At 39.9% G+C, this 21,485-nt stretch overlaps 1 protein-coding gene across 7 annotated transcripts in view; it reads right to left on the bottom strand.

The window, feature by feature from the left end:
• Nucleotides 1-399: 399 nt before the first annotated feature.
• Nucleotides 400-21,485, bottom strand: part of LOC308383710 (receptor-type tyrosine-protein phosphatase mu) — a 168,667-nt gene continuing 147,581 nt past the window's right edge. For 4 of the 7 annotated variants that reach the window (XM_080861778.1, XM_080861781.1, XM_080861782.1 and 1 more), the window contains 11 exons: nucleotides 16,682-16,779; nucleotides 14,280-14,396; nucleotides 13,462-13,616; nucleotides 12,053-12,188; nucleotides 9,887-10,036; nucleotides 9,379-9,552; nucleotides 8,382-8,513; nucleotides 5,518-5,643; nucleotides 4,035-4,198; nucleotides 3,711-3,846; nucleotides 441-1,955 (listed from right to left, as the gene is read on the bottom strand). In XM_080861778.1, the coding sequence (XP_080717904.1) occupies nucleotides 1,902-1,955; nucleotides 3,711-3,846; nucleotides 4,035-4,198; nucleotides 5,518-5,643; nucleotides 8,382-8,513; nucleotides 9,379-9,552; nucleotides 9,887-10,036; nucleotides 12,053-12,188; nucleotides 13,462-13,616; nucleotides 14,280-14,396; nucleotides 16,682-16,779 (1,442 nt within the window). In that variant the 3' untranslated portion in view covers nucleotides 441-1,901. Of the gene's footprint in view, nucleotides 1,956-3,710; nucleotides 3,847-4,034; nucleotides 4,199-5,517; nucleotides 5,644-8,381; nucleotides 8,514-9,378; nucleotides 9,553-9,886; nucleotides 10,037-12,052; nucleotides 12,189-13,461; nucleotides 13,617-14,279; nucleotides 14,397-16,681; nucleotides 16,780-21,485 lie in introns of all 7 variants that reach the window. The other 3 variants (XM_080861779.1, XM_080861784.1, XM_080861780.1) reach the window with 3 other exon arrangements.

Below are 21,485 nucleotides of genomic sequence, written 5' to 3'. Positions count from 1 at the left end.
GGCTGAATGTTATGCTTGAATGTTTTCTGTGTATAAAAATGTGAATTTAATTTGGTAAATACAGTAAATCTTTTAAAGAAGTTTTTGACAGATTTTTAAAATATGTGTTTTTTTTCCCCCCATCACAGGAGATCTCATGTGGGACGAACTGCACAAAAGTTCATGAAAGTTATGACCATGAATGTACAGGACAGAAGTTCATATTATCCTCCTAAGACCCGAACTCTTTCATGGGATGCATTTTGAATTTTCCTTTGCTATTTGGGCTGATTGGGACCTGATGAATGTAAAAACAAAGAATTACCAGATTTTTTTGTTTTACCTAATTTTTGTTGCTGAGAAAAATGAGAGCCACATATGCGGACATTCGTTTGAAACTTTGATAGAACAGTGGCAGTATAATGTCCTCGTAAGTGGATATCAGGCCCTTGTAGAGAAAAATTTGGTATTTTGGTCTAGAAATCCCAAAATGTGATGTCCAGATATGTGGACGCCAGGTCCTAGGAGGTTAAAATAAAGAAATGACAAGTTTCTCAGAGTGAGCTTTGTCACAGCTGATTTGTGTGTTATTAAGAGGGCTTTGAATAATCTTTATTTTGTATACACACAGTATGTTACGTATATAAAGACTCCCAAAATATAACCAGTCTATTCCAACGCGTTAATAAAAGCATTTTAGGGATGACTGTGAAAAATGAGAAAAATAATTAGCTTTTGAACTATTAAATCATTGCTAATATTATATTTTTGTAGCATTTTACCGTAATCTCTTTTTCCTCTGAAACCTTATGGGCATCGTCTATTTGCTCAAAACCAACCAAACTATCTTAATATTCATGCGACTGTGCTTTAAACTGAACTGATATATAAACAAGTTAAGATAAATCATCATCATAAAAAATAAAATAATAAAGCTAACATTGGATAGCACCTGTAGTGCCCTCATCTCTCCAACAGATGCTCCCCTAATGCCATCCTCCCCAGCTCCCCTTAGAAACGAGGCAAAAATAGATAATCCACCTTTTATATTGTAGATACATTTATATAATCATTTTTTGTTTTTGTTTTCTTTTCTTTTTTACAATGGAATTGCTCCGTCATACAAGATGACTGAAAAAAAAAAAAAAAAGCACACAATACAATCAATAAACCAAACCTATAGAACATATGATTGTCACTTACTTGCGAGTCACAAAAAAAGTACATACCGCGAATAAATAATCTACAGAAATATGTACAATATGCACAACAAGAAATTCAATGGAAGTGCAAATAAAGCTTTGGATCCCTGCACAGGAAATAAGGTAAGCAAATGTGAGCCAGCTGTCCCCAACATACAGTATGAAGCAATAGTCATCCGAAAGTCATAAATTTACAGGACATTTAGTAACATTTAGGCTTTGAGCCCCTGCATTTAATGACTTTTAATAATGAACTGCATGAAACAAAAATCTGAGAGATTAAAATGGACACATTACATTATGTACAGCGTATCGCATTCCACGGAAAACTGGAGTGTTTTCAGTGCTTGTCGTCCAATGCGGATCAAGGCAACAACCACGGGACTACAGGCAGAGACGGAGAAAAGTAGGGATCCAGAGAGAAGGCTGCTCACTGCAGAGGATTAAAAAAAAAAAAACAAACCTCATTGCACCTCTGCTGGCTTCCTTAGCTTGTAGTGACTGAAACATTCTATGATATTTAACACTGTATAACTCTGCTAACTTTCCCATCTAGATCGAGAAGAAGAAGAGGGAAGAGAGCTGGTCAAAGGAGGTCATGTGTGCACGTCACTCTTGTCGGGTCGGTAACACACACTCTTAGCATAATGCACACATGTGAGCTGCAGTTGTCTGTAATGTCCCGAATTAAGAAGTCCTGCTGGGTGCGGTAGCTCCAAGTTACCCAGAGTTCAAGTACTCCAGTGCCACTTCATAGCAAAATTTGTATTGGTCCTAGCAGGAAAGAAGAAACAGACAGAGGCATTAGAGATGTGCAGGAGTTGGCCTGAGTCTCCCAAGTCATAAAGTTAGTGTCTCTTAAGTCATAAATGAATACTACAAGCCCTCTGGGGATTTTTGCTATTCCCAAAGGGCCTGTTGTTTGTTTGATAATCATACCATTTAAATCCTATAACTCTGACAAAACATCAATGGGACTTTAAAGTCGAGGCTTTCGGCACATTAAACAATCTCAGTTCTGCACCAGACTGAAACTAATAAATAACTGACATATTCAAGCGGATGAGAAGGTATTGACTTTATTGCTTTACTGCTTGTCACTATAGAATACGCGTCACAGATGCAGATATATGGACCCCTAATCGTGCGATCACCATCTTCACAATCTTCAGCGGCAGAGGAAACTAACTGTCAGATACTTCTTCTTCATAAAAGTTGCAACAAGCAGCAGCATAACGCATCACTTCCTCTTCCACTGGCGGAAAACGTTTGAATAAATATGAGTTGATTTAATATGGTCTGGAGCTGAGTGTTTTTAGTGTGTCCTCTTGATTTTTGATTCCTGATTTTTGATGTTTTCTGTGACGAAGGCTTCAAAGCTGTATTAATATAAGTGAATTTTGACATCTTGCCACAGTTTATGTTGAGAGTTGTCAAACTTACGACTCACGGGCCCAGAAGTAGCCATTCAAATGATCCAAGACAGCCCACTAGCTAGCTTTGCAAAATGAGGAAGTTAAAATTACAGAGCGGGTCTGCTGGAGGTTTTTTCACGTTAAAAGGGAGTTTTTCCTTCCCACTGTCACTGCCAAGGGCTTTCTCATAGGGAGTCATCTTATTGTTGAGGGATCTGTATTATTGTAGAGTCTTTACCTTACAATATAAAGGGCCTTGAGGTGACTGTTGTTATTTGACGCTATATAAATAAAACTGAATTCATTGATGCACGCATTACAGAGAGGAGGCATCAGATGAAAAGTTCAAAATAGTTAGTTATTGAAGTCATAATTAAGTAAAATAATTTTGCTCTTTAGTTCAAAAATATCATACATAAAGGTCCACTGTCAGTTGTAATGCACAAGTGAAAGGCCCCAGGACACACAAACTGGGAAATATCAGGAAGGGCGTAAAGCCAAATGAAATATTTGAAGGTAACACTGCTGTGTTGACACCATGTAGTTAAGGCAGTAACTGAAAGTAGCTTTTTTAATTACTTTTTTGTGAGATTAATGAGTTTAAATCCCTGGTGTCATTCGTACAAAACAACGGACAGCGAACAAGAGAGGTGAATAAGAGAGTGCAGGCAGAGTGGAGTGGGTGGAGATGAATATCAGGGGTGATTTTTGACAGAAGAGTAGCAGCAAGAGTGAAAGGGAAGGTTTACGAGGTAGTAGTGAGACCTGCTATGATGTGTGGTTTGGAGATGGTGGTACTGACATGAAGACAGGAGGATGAACTGGCAGAGCTATAGATGTTGCTATTTTTAATGGAAGTGACCAGAACAGACAAGTTTAGAAAAGAGTACGTCAGAGGCGGCACAGGTTGAGTGTTTTGGAGAGAAAGTTAGACAGCCAAGGCTGAGATGGTTTGGATGCGCAGAAAGACAATATGTTGTTCTCTCTGCTTCTTCAGCCATTATACCTAGATTGCTGTAGATTCCCAACTGGTACTGTGAGAAACTTAAAACAATATTCTGATTTATGAAGACTGCATTTATATCAAGTTTTCAGCTCCTGCAGTGTCCCTCACCAGTAGGTCCACCATGTTGGGCTTATTATTCCTCAGTGTCTTGACAGCGTGGAAAACATCCACAGAGCGCTGGTGCTGAAGCATCTCACACACAATGCTGATGGCACAGAATGTCCCACTGCGGCCGCCTCCATTCCTATGGTTGTGAGAAAAAAGTTAATTAAAAATTTCAAAGTCATCCAAGAAGAGTTCAAAAAGAAAGCTAAAGCTGACACTAAAGGCTCACAAAGGGCTGAGGTGTGTTTTGATGCAGTGAAGGCTTTCAGTCAGTAGGTGGAGATGTTTCATTTTTAATACCAGCAGGGAATGAAGTTGGAAACTTACAGACAGTGGACCACAGTGCGTCCCTCTCCCCCGTCGTACTCCTCCTGCCATTTATCCACCTGTCGAATGAGCTTGAGGAAGGAGCGTTTGGACATGGGCGTGTCTCTGTACATGGGCCAACCCAGGAACTGGAACTGCTGCACCATCCGGTAGCCATCCTGAGGCTAGAGGGGGGGGGGGGGAAGGACAACAGTTATCCCAGGTTAATACACATATGTAGGGGGGAGGGAGTTAATCGCTGTTGTATAAAGATGCAATCAGACTGTAAAGATGCAGGGAGGGTGAAGCTAAGCTTCATCAGAGGCTGGATAGAGATGGTTAAAGGGCGCGAGGAGTCGCTGAAGAGATAAGCGTGCAGATAAGACAGGGTGATAGATGAGCACAGTTGCTGCTGGAGACAGATAGTTAAGCAATCTAGGATACAGACACTCTAAATCACACTCAGACATATCGATCAATAACACTTGTCCGCGATCATGTGTGATTAGCTTGTAGTGCACTTAACATGCTGTAGGTGCCTCTGCCGGCCAGAGGATGTTACAGCACGTTAATATGAGGAGCGATTATTGTCAACAGAGAGCAGGCTGTTGGGATAAACAGCTTACACAGGTGACTGCAGGTGATGCCGGCATGGGTCAGGTGCCTGTCTGTGCAGTGATGTCTGGTAGCTCAAAGTTAAAGGGTCAGTACACGCCATGTTGTGAGATATCTCTCTTTGAGGGTTCGCTCACGATTCCAGAAAAATGCAAGTGAACTAGATTTGTGATATTTATTTAAATCATTTAAAAAAAACAAGAGTTATTTCTTTATTAGAAATAATTTAAATATGGGGCTCACTTCAAAATAAATCTAGGGTGTCACAGGATGATACGAGAGACACAAAATAAAAGCAAATGTCTTTCTTTTTATGATTTTTCTGACTCATTGCATGAAATAATTTATCCTCTTTTGGCCACTTCAAAAATGATGCAAATGAAACTGTCACCTTTAAAAAGAAGTTGCACATTGTGCTGCGGATACATTAGATTCCACTTATAAGAAGTATGTGTTGGTAGTTTTTGTTCAGCATCGCCGTGTTCTTGTTCAACCCAAAATGTGTTAATTGACGGGAAAACCTGTTTTCTGCTTCTTCTTTTTTTTTAACTACATGTGACAATTTTCTCAAGCTGTCTAAGAGACAATTAACTTGTGGCAATCACACCTCCATCCAGTCAACTGGTGCAGTGGCATAGTTAAAGAGCACAATGACTCTGCCTCTGCACAGCTTGAACGGACAGGCCGACGTATGAGTGGGACGTGTGAGGTGTACAGTCACAGAATAAATTGGCTTCACAGCAGGGAAGACAAACAAGTTTCAAAAGTTACAAATAAATGGGCAGCAAAGCAGAAAAAAACAAACAAAAAAAACCCAACAACTACACATCAGGCTGATCACACAGAATGCTTTTTTTGTTTGTAGCTTGTCCATTTTGTGTTACCGTACCCGAGCCGCATTGTAGATCCGGAATATTCTGCTAATGATGTCCTCTTCCAGATCAGCGGAGACAAACTCCACCTGGATGGGTCCGTGGCGGTGGACTCCGTTTTCTGGCCAGTACTGTGGGCACAACTAAACCAAATAGGCATGTGCACATACACACACACACGCATACACACATATAGAGAAATGCATGTACACCAGCACGCAGACAAATCAACAAAGGGAAACACAAGAAAAGGAAAGATGACTTATTAGTTTCAGATCCAAACTATACTGACTAAAGACTGTGACTCTGATGTCAGCTCCTTTTATACACTTGCAAAAAAAAAAAAAAAAATTAAGTCTGAAGGCAAAGTGACACGGTACAATAGGCAGAGTCAAAAGAGGTGAATTCATTCAATACAAAGTACTTTTCTTTTTAAAATTGAACATTGAACATTTTTTTTTAAATTTGAGAACATTCAATACAAATTTTTTTTTTTTGATATTGCAGAAACTAAACACAGGTGTTCTCCAAGTTTGGGAGCTTTCTCCTAATCAACTAACCCTTTGTTCAACAAATCCAACTGAAATTTCTCAAAATCTTTGGGTAATTCTTTTGCCCCTCTTTAGAAAACATGCACATTCTTTGTTCCTTAAAAGCAGTTTAAAAAAATTGATTCATGTCTAAGATGAAAAATGTCATCAAAGGCAAGATCATCAAAAGATTGATTGATGGAAAGATAATTCATTGCCTGTATTTTTGATGAAAGAAATGTATTGTTCCTGTCCTTTTTCTGGTATATTCCTACAGCCCAAGCGGCTAAACATTTCACACCAACAAACTTGACAAATTTCATCTTCAGCAAAATTATTCCATCCTTTTAACATACATCATTTCCAGCCAAATAAACTTTATATGTTTAGGCTGAAGCTGCAAGAGACAGTTAAAAAAGGTCTGTGGCCACACCCATTTCCACTCAAGGCTGTCTCCTTGGGTAGTTTTGTACCACTTTTAGCGCTGACACTGCTTTTAAATCACTCTGCGGATGTCTTGTTCTAAATAGCTGCACTTGTTTGTCTATAACGTGTCTGGATCTCCACCAGTGGGTCAAAATAGTCACCATTCAACTTTTATTTTTGGGGAAGAGAACAAAGTGATAGGCTGGGAAATCTGGCAAGTAGGGTGGATGTAGAGTGAAGATTTGTTGCTGTGGCCTTTTCAATGCAATGTGAATGGACCAACAGTGTCATGCTAGCACTGCTACGGCATAGAGTGCCCTTAAATCATCTTCCTTCTCACATGCCTTTCTCTGACCCTAGGGAGGCATTTATGGTAAACAGCCCTTCATATGTAAACTCTGACTTGATGCTCAATCTTTAGGCGAGGACATTTATTCTCTTCGCTTCATTCTCTGAAAACCGCTGTTTGGCATCTGGGGCATAGTCAGAAATCCAGCTCTTATCAGCAGTGATTGTGGACACAAATGTTTGGATATGTGGTAAAATTGCAGATGCAAATAAGCAAGTGGGTGTCAGACCAGGACTTTGAGGGGCTGATAAAGATACCAATCGTCCTAGAGGCTGTGCAGGGTTTCATAAGCAGTCGACCCTGAACAAGAGACGAGTCAAATTTGGAATGGGCATGGACTTTCTGATCTCTTATTGTAAAATAACAAATTACAAGCTCTTGCAGTGTCAGATGGACAAAGCAATGCTACCTTGGGTTTTGCAGTAAAAGACTGATTAATCAATATTCAATCAATAGATTGTTTCAAATAAACACTAATCAGCAGTTAACTCTAATTACAAGTCTTAAGTGGCAGTTATCAATATTAAGACTGACTGTTCTTGTGCACTGAGCAGAAACCCTCTAGGATGGCCTCGCAAAAGCAGTAAAAACCCCTCCATTTCCGCTCCTTTATGAGAGAAAGCCCAGTTAAGAACTTGCACCTGTGGAGCCAGTCGCCAGCCTCAGAGCTCTAAATCAGACAAATGGAAGCTTACACACAGATGGACACGTCTCACATTGACAGACATGTCATGTCACAAATGCATGCCACAGTCATAAACAATCAAGGGGGAGAAAAAAGGGACCATCTTGGAGAAATGCAAATAACTGACCTCAACACGGGAATCCAGACGGACATGGAAATAGTTGCTTACTTTGTGTCTCTTACACACAAAAGCAGAAGCACATATGCTGTCTGTGTGGCAGCTTAAGCACCGCTTTCCGCCTTCCTTTTAGAGCCCATCAAAACTTGACAAATTCAACAGATGCAAAAACAAAGATGTTGATGGAGAAGATGGTAAACCTCCCTCGCCTTCATCTACTCCTCAACCTCCACCCACCCCCTTCCTACCTTCCCACCTGCGCTGCTTTCTTGGCTTGCTGACGGGCTGGCTACAGTGAGAATATTGAATGAAAGGCCTTTTCTATCCAGCCAGTCACCTAGGGAAAGGGGATTTGGATGGGGAGAGCAGCCTGGCTTCAGGCTTTGATCCCCGGGTGTTATGACAGAGCCTCGGGCTGAGAAATCTGGAGTCTCTTCCACAGGCCTTCTTTTCTTCGTCTACTTTTACAGCAAGTCCTATTCCTTCCACTCTGCAGTATATACCTTATTTCAAGCATATTCAGTATTCATACAAATATATAGTTTCTCTAACATAGATACATCCCTCGGGGTTTCCCTGGGTTTGTGAAATGTAATCATTCAATCGGTTCCCATCAATGTCCTTTTTGCAACTTTTAGATTAAAAAAAAAAAAACTGTCATGAAAGAACTCATGTCTCATTTGTTTGTGAGTAAAATTCTTGCATTAAAATTCTTCCTTCAGGATTTCATGTGCTTGCTATTTATTTAAGCAAATGTACTGGGTCGGGTTTACCTGTGCTGGGTCGACATCATTGAGCATTACTATGGATGTGCAGTGGTAGTCCAGCACCAATCTCCAGAAGTCCTTTACTGTGTTTGGCAATGGGTGCTGTGTCACTATGAATGCAGAAGGCTGCTTGTAACTCTGGAGGGAGGGAAGAAGAAGAAAAAGAAAGAGCTGATGCTGAATAGACCAAGTGCATGCTTTTGTGCAACACTGTCAAGAATAAAACCATTTCTAAAACGACCTCCGTCTCTCAACCAGACTTCCTGCTGAGAGCAGTTTTCTAATGGAGATTCCATGTCTAGGGAGATTATTTTAGGACAGAGCACTTTTAATGTGGTTTCTGGCTCCCCAATGTAGCCCAGTGGGGACTGAGACAATCCTGTACCTGAAAGGTCACCTGCTCAATCCCAGCAGGAGCCAAAAAGTCCATCAGCGAGCATGTACCTTGTCAAGGTGTTCTTTGTTAGGTCCCCTTAAGAATTGCTAGACATAGCATTTTCAATTGTTTCCTTTGATGTTTCTTAGATACTGACAGATAAGTGCTTAATTAGAAGTGACAGCGATTCAGAGATGTTGTGAAGTCTTAATTCTGTGGCAGAAGCTCTTAACTCAAGTAAGTCCTAGGTGGCTGCAGTCCAAGTTAAAAGTCTCAATGAGTAAATTTCAAGTCAAGATTGCAAGACTTAAATCTGAATTTTGACTTACTATACTCTTTATAAAAATTAGCAACATTTAAAAGTCACATAAAAATCAGCATTGTATAGCAGGCTGAAATACCAACATGTCGTAGGTCTTACTTCTACGAAAAAAAAATGCAAAATCCCTGCTTTCAAATCAGCAACATTTTAAGGTTCCAATACACAAATACAGGCAGCTGCAGTTTCACCAATTTGTGATTCAGTGCTACTTTACCACTTTAAAATTACAGCGATGAAATCAGCAAGATGATCTGAACCAGCATGCAAGCAGACAGACTTAAAAGTGTAAAATGTTTGACCCTTACATCCATCAGAGCGGCATTGATGTAATTGGAGCTCTCGCCGTCAATGGTGATCAAGAAGGGAAGGCAGCGGTCCGGAGGCAGGACGTCCATGCAGCGGTTCTTCTCGTGGTTTCTAGGCAGCAGGGCGATGCTGCAGTCTTCCACCCGCAGCGTGGGAGTCACCATATTGAGTGTCTTTGAGATTGAAGCAGAATTACATGGTGTCATACTGACGCAGGAAGGTAGGCACTTGGGTTTTGAGTGCGCTAATTATCTCCCGATATGGTAATTAACAATGCGATTCTTTGATCAGTTACATTAGTGATAGCTCCGACTCCCCTGAAGTGACTGGGATAAAACTTAGAGTGGGGTGGCGCATTTCATATAACTATACATTAGATGCATCACCTATTTATATAAAGTACGTTTATGCACAGAATTTGTTTAAAGCAGCCTCGTGCTTCAGATAATGTGTCATCATGAATTTGCACACACTGTATGTGTCTAATTACGTTAAATAGCTCCTCACCCTGAACTCCTCTTTAATGGGGCTGGAGTTTGTCTGCGGGTCCAGGCGGTTCATGTCGTAGTAGACGGAGCGGAGCTGACTCGCAGGAATGGTGGTGTCGCCACAGAGACATGCCTCCAAAATGGCATCATGGATGAAGACATACTGCTCCTGAAAAAAACAGCATCCTCATTGCGCATCCATCAGGCATCTATGACTTATGACAGAAGACAAGCTCCCCCCCCCCAAAAAAAGAAAGTTTTATTTTTTATTTCTACCACTGCTATAAGCAGAAATATGTGAGCCAGGGTTTTCCTCTGTTTTTGCTAGAAAAATTCAGTGACCTTTCCATGACCTTACTGGGATTATGCTTTACCCCCACGGCAGTTTCTGTGTCTAATATTTGTCATTGTCTTTGTTCAAAGGTTACAATACATATTTTTGCATTTTTTTGGTACACAGCTTATTTAATTCTCTTATAAAACCCAGAATTGTATGACATTTTCAAAACCTTAAAATATTTAGAAGTCTAGCAGAAAATATTTTCATGAATGACTTGACCTTTTCCATGTTTTTTTAGGATCCTATGAAACCTCAGTGAACTTATCAAGGTTAGGATTTCCTCATGAGTATTGCTATCATCGTCACAGGAAGGTTAATGGTTGAGTTCTTATATAAAACCAAAAACAAGCAAACAAACAAAAAACCCAACACCCACTGTGCTCAATAGCGTGCGGTCAGAAAAACATAAAATCGTAACACATTTCCTCCTCCTCAGTCAGTCACTCAAGCAGTGGACATGGCGACACAGCTTGATGCAAATCTATTCTGAAGTGACATTTCCAGCTGACACTTCCTTGTCACTTTGTACCAAAATCCACACACATGCACAGGGGTCAGATTTACAGATTGAAAGGGGAACATGTGTTGCCATTTGTTAAGTCTAAAGCAGAATGTGAAATGTTGACCTCAGAGTTTGACTATCCCTGCCTGGGTCAGTAAGACCAGCTCTATCAATCCGCAGACTGATAGAGCTTATCTGAGCTCATAATATGTAAACAACAACAAAGCATTTCATTTCCGTGGTTAAATTAAAGCATGGTAGGATGGTGGTGTGTGGCCGCGGGGCTGAGGAGCTGTGCCAACCAGCCAGAACACCTGTGAGGGAAAATAGACACATACACAGAATTTGAAGGTCACTGAACTTGAGGAGAGTGACTCAGGGTGAGCAGCCTTTGGTCTCCAGTTGCTCAAATCCCAATCCGGACGTCAGCAATGAAACATTTGCCCATTAAATCCAATGACGCTTGTGATTTAAAGGGAATTACGGTGAAATGATGCATTCACCGAGACTATGGACACCTCCAGATGGCCGGTGTTCAGGAAAGCACAGAGTCTTTCGGTTGTCCGCATCAGCGTAAAACTATAGGATGAGCCGGGGATGTTTTGAAACCATCAATATGAGCCAAATCCTCAACACTCTAAACCCTTTTATTACAACGCATATTGCCAAGCACTTGTGTTTACCACTTGGAGGAATAGTTAGGGTGTGCACTCCAGTAAACGTCCTTTGTGAGAAATTATCATTAAAAATGTAACAGTAGTGCGAATTGTAACAATAAAATCCACACTCCTGTTTCTAGACATAAATATGCCAGCTTTGAATATGAATATAATTCAAATAATATTAAAAGCAAACTAAAACAAGTAGAGCACTTGCTTAACATCAGATTATGTTAATTATTTGGATTGTTTAATTACATAATGAACATATCTTTGTTTGAGAAAAATGTTACACTTGAACTGGCACTTGAAAGTGAATGACAGGAAAACATTAAACTACCGTATTATACAGCATTTACAAAAATAATGAGCCTCATCAGTCACTGGGAAAATGCTTAAAAACCTCTTGTGGATCACCTAAGCTGCAGAATTAACGACTAATAAATGACAGGCGATGATTTATTTGTTCCAAATATAAAACATTCTTTTAATGACACTGCTTCTGGCTGGTATGAATTCTCAGCATTTGTTCAGGACCAGAGAAGCAGGGGGCTCAATCTAAGAATTATTTATTGATTCTAGTTAATCCACTTTTGAGGACCAAAACCTGTCAAGCTGCAGTCCTGCAGTTCTGTATTTTAGTGATGTCTCTGTGGAGAACTGTTTAAACCAGTCGTACAGTACCTCAGTCTGAACCATGTTGACCCTCCGTGAACGCAGCTCCCTCACACAGTTGTAAATGTCCACCACGCCCTCTCTCTCCGCCATGTCCAGCATGATGTCAATGACGATGAAGCAGCCTGTCCGACCGGCTCCAGCGCTGCGGACAGACACGGATTTTTATTCATGAGAAGTGAGGTTTGGTTTTTTTTTTTGCTTTAAGTTTAAAGAAATATAACTTTTATGAGGTGGAATAAGATTAAATGATTTCCCTAACAATAAAAAGTTGAGCACACTAGGGTTTCACATCAACAGCTTTACTTGATCTGTTGCCAACATTAAGAGTGCCCAGAGGTCACTTATGTTTCAAATTGGCTATTTAATGCAGTGATTACCAAGCACCACAGGGAGACCAGCTCAACTAAATTAAAAAAAATTAAATTACAATTTAATTAAAGAATTAAGTGGACCTGAACAAGTTGAAGCAGCAAAGCTAACATTGGGTTTAGGTGGCATGTAGCTAATAGGGATGCCTAAATTACTAAAAACAGATAAAACACAAACTAAATAGCTACGTATGGAATAGTAACAGCAAAAACTGTTGGCTAACAATGTGAACAAATCACTGAAACTTCTAAAATATACCTAGTTGAAACACTGTTTCACTATTAGCTAAATGTAACTAGTTTAAAATGCTAGCTAAAACGAATTAAAACAATGAAGGTTATTGTAAAAATGGGGCCACCAGTTGAACATAAGCTAAAATTATGGATTAACAGTTGCTAACAAAATGAATAAATGATTACTGGCTGAACATAATGGATAAAAAGGTAATTTCATAATGATAAATGTATATCTGTTTGTGAAGGATGGAAAAATAATGGGAATTGTTAGCTTGCTAACTTGCTATCCAAGCTTGTAAATATGATAAATGGTAAACAGAAGGGGTTTGTGAGCTCACCTGACAAGGATTGTTGGAAACCACTCATTTATGTAATGTTACATTACGATTTATGTTTTAGCAGTTATTACGATCCCATAATTGTGACCTACACTGTAGTGTACATTAAGCCCAATATACAGTACAGTAGAGGTGAATCAAAATTTGCTTGTTGTGTACACAGTACTATAAACACCAAAAATGGCAAATGATATTTAAAAACCTTAACACCACAACATCTTTCCATGGATACTGTCCCAGTTACAATACCCAGTTTTGGGGACTAGTTCTTGGATTAAAAGACTGAATGAAAACGTAAGTAACATACCAGCCACAAGGCAGTACTTAGCTATACATATGTAACTTCTGCATTGAGCCGCTATTAGTCTAATGACTATTGTATAAAAATACGCAAATCACAAAAATAGGTACACATGGGTTAGAGCTAAAACACAAGTATCAAGAAGAGTTCTTCGTCTGAGTGCACACCAACCTGCAGTGAACCACCATGGGTCCGGCATTGGTCAGGGTCTTGGACTTGACTCTTCTAATAAACCCCAGAAGGCCGGTGGCGTGATATGGCACACCGTGGTCCGGCCAGCCAGTGAAGTGAAACTGTCGGATTTCCCGGATCTCATGAGCTCCTCTCTGAGGAACACAGTTTAAGCACACAAAGCAAAAGAGAATGTAGTGAGAAGAACATGGATGTGTGAAGTCTTTCCAAAGTAAATACGAGTTGAATTGAATATCAACACACTCTTCATCAAGATCCAAGAAAGGTTTGTACAAAGTTTAATCTAGCGATGAACAGGATGTTTAAGGCCAGTGTAGCCATGTGTCTTCACCTACTGTAGCAGCTATCTGTCATGCTGATATTATACAATATGCACTGCATTAGTTATCTGGGCACTTTGCATGTACCATAAAGAACAGTATATTCCTCTATGTTATATTAGTATTTGTGTTTATTCTTTGAATGGATATTGCCTGAAGATTTTATAAAATGTCACAGTAGAATGTAACAATTAGGAGTTTTTATATGGTATAAACAATAGTTAAAGAGAAAAATCGAGAGGTAGAAATGATTCTATTAGGTTATATTAGGTTAGGTTGCATATTAATATATGTTAAACATCCATCCATCTATTTAATAAACATTGTCATAAAGTGCTAGAGAAGCCTTATATATATATATATATATATATATATATATATATGTCCTTCTCCAGCTATTCAGGTAGGAAAGCTACATCTGAAAAGTTATGACTGTATTTATAACTGGAAAAAAGTGTTTAAAAGGTTAAAGTGTACCTTCTCTACAGCAAAGGTCCTGATGACATACTCTGACAGCAGCTCAGTCTCTATCAGTGTCACCTTGATGTCTCTGTAGATCTCCGTATCATCAGGCCAGTACTTACAGCACTTCACCTGAGAGTGACAAAACCAAGTGTTTGACACAACATCTTCACAAGCTGTATGCTAACTGCAATGAATTTATATTCACAATGCTTCACTGCACACATTCATATTAGAATTTCTGCAAGTTGCCAGGCCATCATTTTTTCCAATAAAGATAATTGTCACATAACATTAGCCCCCATTTGCCACCTGATATTTCAGCGTTTGAAGCATTTCTTTCAAATCAAAATGAGATTTGCTTCATATTAGTTTCGGCCCCCGGTCAAGGATCTGCTGTAAATGGGAATCTTATGTATCGATGGGAGAGTTCATTCGCACGTTATTGCTTTTTCATTCTCATGTCGATAATGTGAAAATGAGTCTAAAGGTGGACTGTGCAAAAACCTGGAACAGAACAGTGTAGGTGCAATGGGGGTATGTGATTTCTCCACCTTAAAAAATTGACTACCAGTGTGGTGAAATAGGATAAAACATAAAAAAAAAAAATGTGTACAACAATTAAATGAGGGAAATATAATGACAATCCAATATTGATATGAAATAATAAACCCTGAGCTGTTTAAAACAGATTTCCCAACAGAAATCTAAAACACCCCACTGGAAATATTACTTGTATTAGGTATCATAAGAGCGCAAAATTACCCCCCCCCCCCTTCCCAATTAAACTGTTGATACAGAGGGAAGTAAGGCTGGTAATAGAGATTGAGATCACGGAGGTATATCAGAGAATGATCATTTTTGATGAGGTATAAATGCGACATCAGCCACAAGTAGATTCAATTTTCATTCCTGGCGTCTATGCGCTGATTACGAATGAAATGAGATTTTGGTTTGTGGAATGACACAGACAGAGGGGGACTTGGAGGTCCCTCTCTCTGACACCCCTGATGACTAATCCCTGATGACAATCACAAATCCACCGTCCGCTTCCAGCCAGATTGAGTTAGGCAAAAGCCATTACCTTATTAGATCACTCTATCAGGCGCCTAGTTTGGGGGGGGAATTAGCCTTTGGGCTAAAATATGCCAGCATAGACACAGATGTTCTTTTGTGCGGGCACACTTATGAGCACGTGACGAGCGTGCACAGGTCTTACACGTCTTCACTCATATGGATAGAGTGTATAGAAAAGAAGCACATGGAGCATCACCTCATCACACACATCAGCACGCTGACTTCCAAACCAAATCTCTCGTACATTAAAGTGTGCCGAGCACCGCCCCCCTGTCTGAAACCAGCGGGAGAGAGGCTGCGTGTGCTTCTGTGTGTGTGTGTGTGTGCCAGGATTTCCCAGAGTTCATCAGTGACTGTGCCAAGCAGATGGCCCACTGTGATACGGTGGAGTGATTTTATAGGGCCCTCTGTGGAGCTACCGTCACTGTGACCAACTGTGCCTACCGCCCGCCATTGGACAAGGATCATATAACAGACGGTTTGAGGGCCGGGGCCCGCCGAGTACTAAGCAGGTGTGGAGAAGGTGCGGGGTGGGGTGGGCTGGACTCCGCTACTCTAGAGGAAAGGCCTAATGAGGTACCTAGAGATGGGGCTATGAATCATTATCAGCTCTGCTACATTTAAGCCCCACCAAAAATGCACATCAGCAAAATCAAGGTGCGCCTCTTTTTAAAAGGGCTTTCAGTGTATTTAAAATTCTTAGAGAAAAATCCCGTGGCAGTCAAAGCATTACACTGTATGTTAAGACCTTCATTTTCTCTTGATTATAACCTAACCAGGAGGAACTAAAGTGCGAGTTAAGTGGAACAAATTAGGACTGAAGCAGGGCTCTGGGTTTTTTCCCCCCCCGAGGCAGGCCACATGCTGTAGTGAACAAGAAAAGTCAAGGCTTTACCATTAGTTTGAACATTATGAACTGTCCTCACTACTCAATAACAGTCCCCTTTTGTCCAGTGAGGACAGCATTAAGAGATGTTTCTGCTCGGAGGAGCTTGGAAGGAGCTGGCGGCTTCAGCGGAGTCTAATCTCCTGTTATAGAGCCACTGAGATGAAACAGTAGTCAGACGCCTGGATGCCTCTCTGGTAATGAAGGCCATCAATCAGTTTCTTCTCACTTCTCACTGATCAGATAGATGAAAAAAAGAGCTGGCGGCACACGAGTCCCATGCCTCACTAAGTCAGCGCGTGCGTGCACACAAACATCTGGGGACTGATGTTCAAAGATAATAACAAAAGGTGTCTCAGTTTGCCTTGAAATACAATCAGGCTGTTAGTCGACTGGGGGCAAGGTAATCTTATTTGAGATGTGCAGTTCAAGTGAACGTGTCATAAATACTCACCCTGCCCACTTCCACCAGGTTGGTCACCATGACGATAGCTGCAGTGTTCTCCTGCCAGACCATCCTCCAGAAATCAAATACCGTCTCCTGCATGGGGCCTAGGAGAGACATAGAGAGGAAATTACATTTTACAAATATTTTTTCCCCCCCAAACCTACCTTAAATATCTTACAATAGCTTCACACAAGTATTGGGGTGTTGAGGCTTCAGTCAGGTTTTATTGCAGTCTAGCTCTTTCCCTTAACTACTAACAAATCTCTGTGGGCTTCAACGCATGTTACACATTAATAGTACCCTTTAAAAAACTACAAGTTTGGCATCTTGTAAACACATCTGGTTAATCTGGTTCATCCAAAAACACGTTAATGTATAACCTTCAGTGGTTCATATATGAGCAATAATCAGTTGCATATTATTGCTATTATTAGTGGTATGTTGGCTCATATTAGTCGATAAAGTGCACTTACTACTTTTATTTTGCATGGCCATATTCCTAAACCACGAGGCCATTACCTAAGAGTTTCCCCCTCCTAATTACTGCAGAATAAGTCTTAGGCTACAGAATTATTTATGAGCGAGCCTCACTTTAGACTGCAAGATATATTCAGAGTTATTTTAGGGTTATTTGGATAATATTAACACTTGCAGTTTGCCATTTTGTTATATAAGAACGGACATTTCAGAGAAAGGACTCGTAGCATTACCACCTTACAGGCACAAAACTTTTTAACTATCAATGATTAGTATGCAAGAGGGTCACTAGGGTAAACGCTTAGATAATAGTCCAGTAGTTGTAGAATATGGTAGTGCAGAATAAAGCATTTGTAAGTGTTTACTAATGACTAACAGGGGACCATTGAACTCTAATATGCATTCTAACAGGCAAGCGGCAGATTGTAAATTTGTGTACCTTAAAACAATTACCTAAGTTTCCATGTCTCCAAGTTTATTTTCATATTTATTAGTGGAAGAATTTGTTTGCCACAATGGACCATCTATCACTAAATTTGGTAATGCGCTTTACTGCTGACGTGCATACTGTGGGTAATGTTTTCTCATCAGTAATGTCAGCTTCTTCCTCAGATTAACTTCCAAACATAAATTTGGTGGTATTACTGACATATTGGAACAAGAGAGTTTACAGGGCATTTTCACTTCACGGATCTAGCGCTGAAAGACGTGTCAGGTATAATTTATTCATGGTGCTTCTACATCAGATTCATCACATAGTGCTTACTCTACAACACACAGCTTAAACACGGATGAAAACGAGAAAGGAAAACGAATCACAAATTTAAATATGAGCCCAACGGCTGCTGTTCTCCGTGCGTCCGCACATGCGTGTGTATGGCAAAGCTCAAAGTAATTACCACTACATCTCATCTGTTCAACACCAACCTTTCCACCGAACCGGACCCAAATGTGTCTGGTGAACATCAAAATAAATGAGCAGAGAGCCAGTCAATGCCTCCAATATTTAAAACTTCACTGAGCAATAATTGTGGGCTGAATTTAATTATTATTCTGGTTAATTAAAATTATTAATATTAGTTTTAATCAAGCACCAAGTAGAAAAAAATTACTTCTGACAAATTAATTAGTGAATGCAAATCTCTACAACTGTGCATTCTCCCGAGTTGGCCCGAATTACCTGGAGACATAACAAATTATGCAGACACACACAGGCACAAGCTAAGACAAAACATGGCAGATACACAAGCTGCTGGCGTTTTCTTCGTTGTCATTTATGTGGCAGGTAAATTTAATAAACATTAGGCCACTGAAACCTGTAAAAACTCAAGTCATGAAAAAGAAAGAAAAGGAAAAAAAGAGAGAAAGTTTTCCTCAGGAATGCACAAAGTACGCACCGCGACTCAGCATCTTGTAGAACAACCTTTATCAGCAATTAGTAAAATAGTAAATCTGTATGGCTTTGTAAGTCTCTCACATCATTATGGAGGAATTTTCACAACATTGCTTCAGTTCACTGAGGTTTGAGGTCATTTGTTTATGCACAGCTCTCTTACAACATTTGGACTTTGGCTGGACAATTGCAACACCTTGATTCTGTTGTAGATTTACTGTGATACTTGGCATCATTGTCCTGTTCCCAAAACTCTCAGACAGATGGCCTCACATTTGACTATAGAATATTTTACTAAACAGAACAGTTCATGGTTGACTCAGTGACTTCCGGGTGCCTAGGACCCTGTGGCTGCAAAACAAACCCAAATCATCACCCCTCCACCACCGTGCTTGATGATGGGTATGGGGCATTTATGCCAATATGCTGTATTTGAGTTTCTCCAAACATGGTGTGGTGCATTATGACCAAACATCACATTTTGGTTTCATCTGTTTAGAGGAAGTTTTTCCACAACTTCTTCAGCCGTAACTTGATAAACATTAGCCATGTTGCTCTAGAGAGAATTCATGAAGTGCATTTGATTAGCAGCACCTGGCTGCTACTTACATTCTCAATTCCTATGGAAGCATAAGGATACACTTAATTTCATACAAATTTGAACAACTGTTATCCAGTTAGGAAACAAGGATACTTTGACCTGTGATGTACCCTAAAGGTATCTTAAGGAACACATAAAAGTTTTAGCATATTGTAGATATTGTTGGTTACTCTGGAAGCACATTACACCTCCTTTCACTTTAGTAGTAAATTAAAGAGTCTAGTCCATGACACAACACTTTGGTTAAGCAGAGGACTTGTACACCAGATAAGGTGAGCAGTACAAAGTAGAAAAAACGAAAAAGTCATTGGGGAAATTTGTGTTGTGGGTTATGCAGATGACTTTCACCTGGGAAAGTAGGGTTCAGATCCCCTATGCAGCCAAAAGCATTATTTTTAGTGTGTATAAAGAACATGTGCATGGCCTTGAAGGGAGAGGATAGTAGCAGGAAAAGGTTTTCCTATTTAAAAAAAATCTCACTTTTTGGATTTATGCCTCCTGCAGCTGTAAGCACTAGATCACTAGGACACCCAGGGAAAGATCTATATAAAAAGCAGTAACAACAACAAAGGTGGGCATGAAGAGAGTTGTTCTCCCTACTGCATAGCTATACGGGCTTTCGTATCTGGCTTGAGTGCCATGATCATAAAACCACTAACTACACAATTAAAAGAAATTAACAACAATTTGGGAAACCTTAATGAAGAACTACAGCGATTATGAAATCATTACGGGCTAAAATAGAATCTAGTATAAAAACACATTTGAATATTTCTATTGTATTGTTACTAATTTGTTTTGCCTTAGTATGAGGAGCTGCAGCAGTTCCTGGATCCTATCATTGTGCTGTTTGTGCTTCTTATTGACTTACGCCTTCTGCAACAACCTAATTTCCCTCAGGACATCAACAAAGTGTCATCACCATTTTATTCACTTGATTGATCAAGCCATGTTTGATCTGCTTAGTGGGGTGCCTAAACACATCCTCACTGTCATACATTTAATTGTGCAATACTGTTTGACAGAGTTTAAAAACATCTATTTCTAAAAGCAGATAAATTAAATTAAAGACTTTTTAAAGAAATGAAAAACAAAAACAAAAAATGATTCAAAACCAACCATTTCTGCGAACACATTTCCATCCTGTTTGTGCTTTTACAGTAAAAATACAAATAGGATCTATCAACTAGACAGCTAGAGAGTTGGAACAAGGCTACTCCATAACTTCCATCTGTATTCCCCTACTTCCTGTGCTTTGCATGTGGTGGTATATCTCGATTTAACTGTAGGACTTCGGTTTCCGTCTCTACGATAACTACCCAACCTGATTGAGCCACCCACTCCGCTACCTCCCACACTTGTCCCTGAGGAAAGATGCACATTGCTGAGAAGTTTGGGAGAGGAAGAATGAGAAGCAGGACAGCTGGTGTGTAGGACTTCAGTAACACAATACTACTTGGCATTATATGATAAACCATCCAATGGGAGGCTCCTGCCAAGCTTAAGCCAACCAATTTATGCTTTGTTGTGAATGCAGAGATGGAGAATGGGTACAGATAGCTTCCTGGACTGTAACTTGATGACACCCATGAGGAAGTGAGTGTGCTTCTTGATAAGTAGATATACAAGAACAAAGGAATCGCTAACACAGTTGATTTGACAACTTTCACACAGAATGGGTGAACAGTTTCAAATGTTGAGGAAAGAATTTATTTTAGACTCATTGGTTTCTTAACCAATCTCCATTGAAAAATAGCATGCTTTTAAAATCCTAGATTTCTGCTGCTGTAAGCTGACATGTGCCACTGCAGTCAATGAGCCGTAAAAGTGGAGCTTTTATATTATCGAGTTCGCAAAAACCTGTTTCAGTAAGTTAAAAAATGTCTAGAAAGCACCTCTTTTCTTTAGCCATAGGCGGTGCTGGGCCACAGCATGCAGCCTGAATGTCTTTGCTGCACTTTTGACTGACTGATTCTCCAAGTATCTGTAACTCTACTGAAGCCACTGAACACAATTGTTTCATAAGCACTGTTTAATATTACTTTGCAAAGTCACTCAATGGTCTTTAGATTTGGTGACAGCCAATTCTACTAGCAAAAATGTCGTATTTTAATTTGCATAAAAACATTCACTTACATTTTGTATCTGATGCTGATAGGACGCTGTCGTCCTGAAAGAAATCACTTCCATCAGTACAGTTTGTTTTCTATTTTAAGGGTGACAGGTTCAGGCTTTTCTTTTCTTTATTCTGTAGCATGATACTGTGAGCGCATTGCAAATTTTAACCAGAACCCCCTCATTACCTTAACCACAATGTTCATGTTTGCTGTTGATGCTTG

This window comes from Rhamphochromis sp. 'chilingali' (genome assembly GCF_963969265.1).
Source record: "Rhamphochromis sp. 'chilingali' genome assembly, chromosome: 16".
Taxonomy (NCBI): Eukaryota; Metazoa; Chordata; class Actinopteri; order Cichliformes; family Cichlidae; genus Rhamphochromis; species Rhamphochromis sp. 'chilingali'.
The sequence above is the reverse complement of the archived record's forward strand: the minus strand, read 5'-3'. Positions and strand labels throughout refer to the sequence as shown.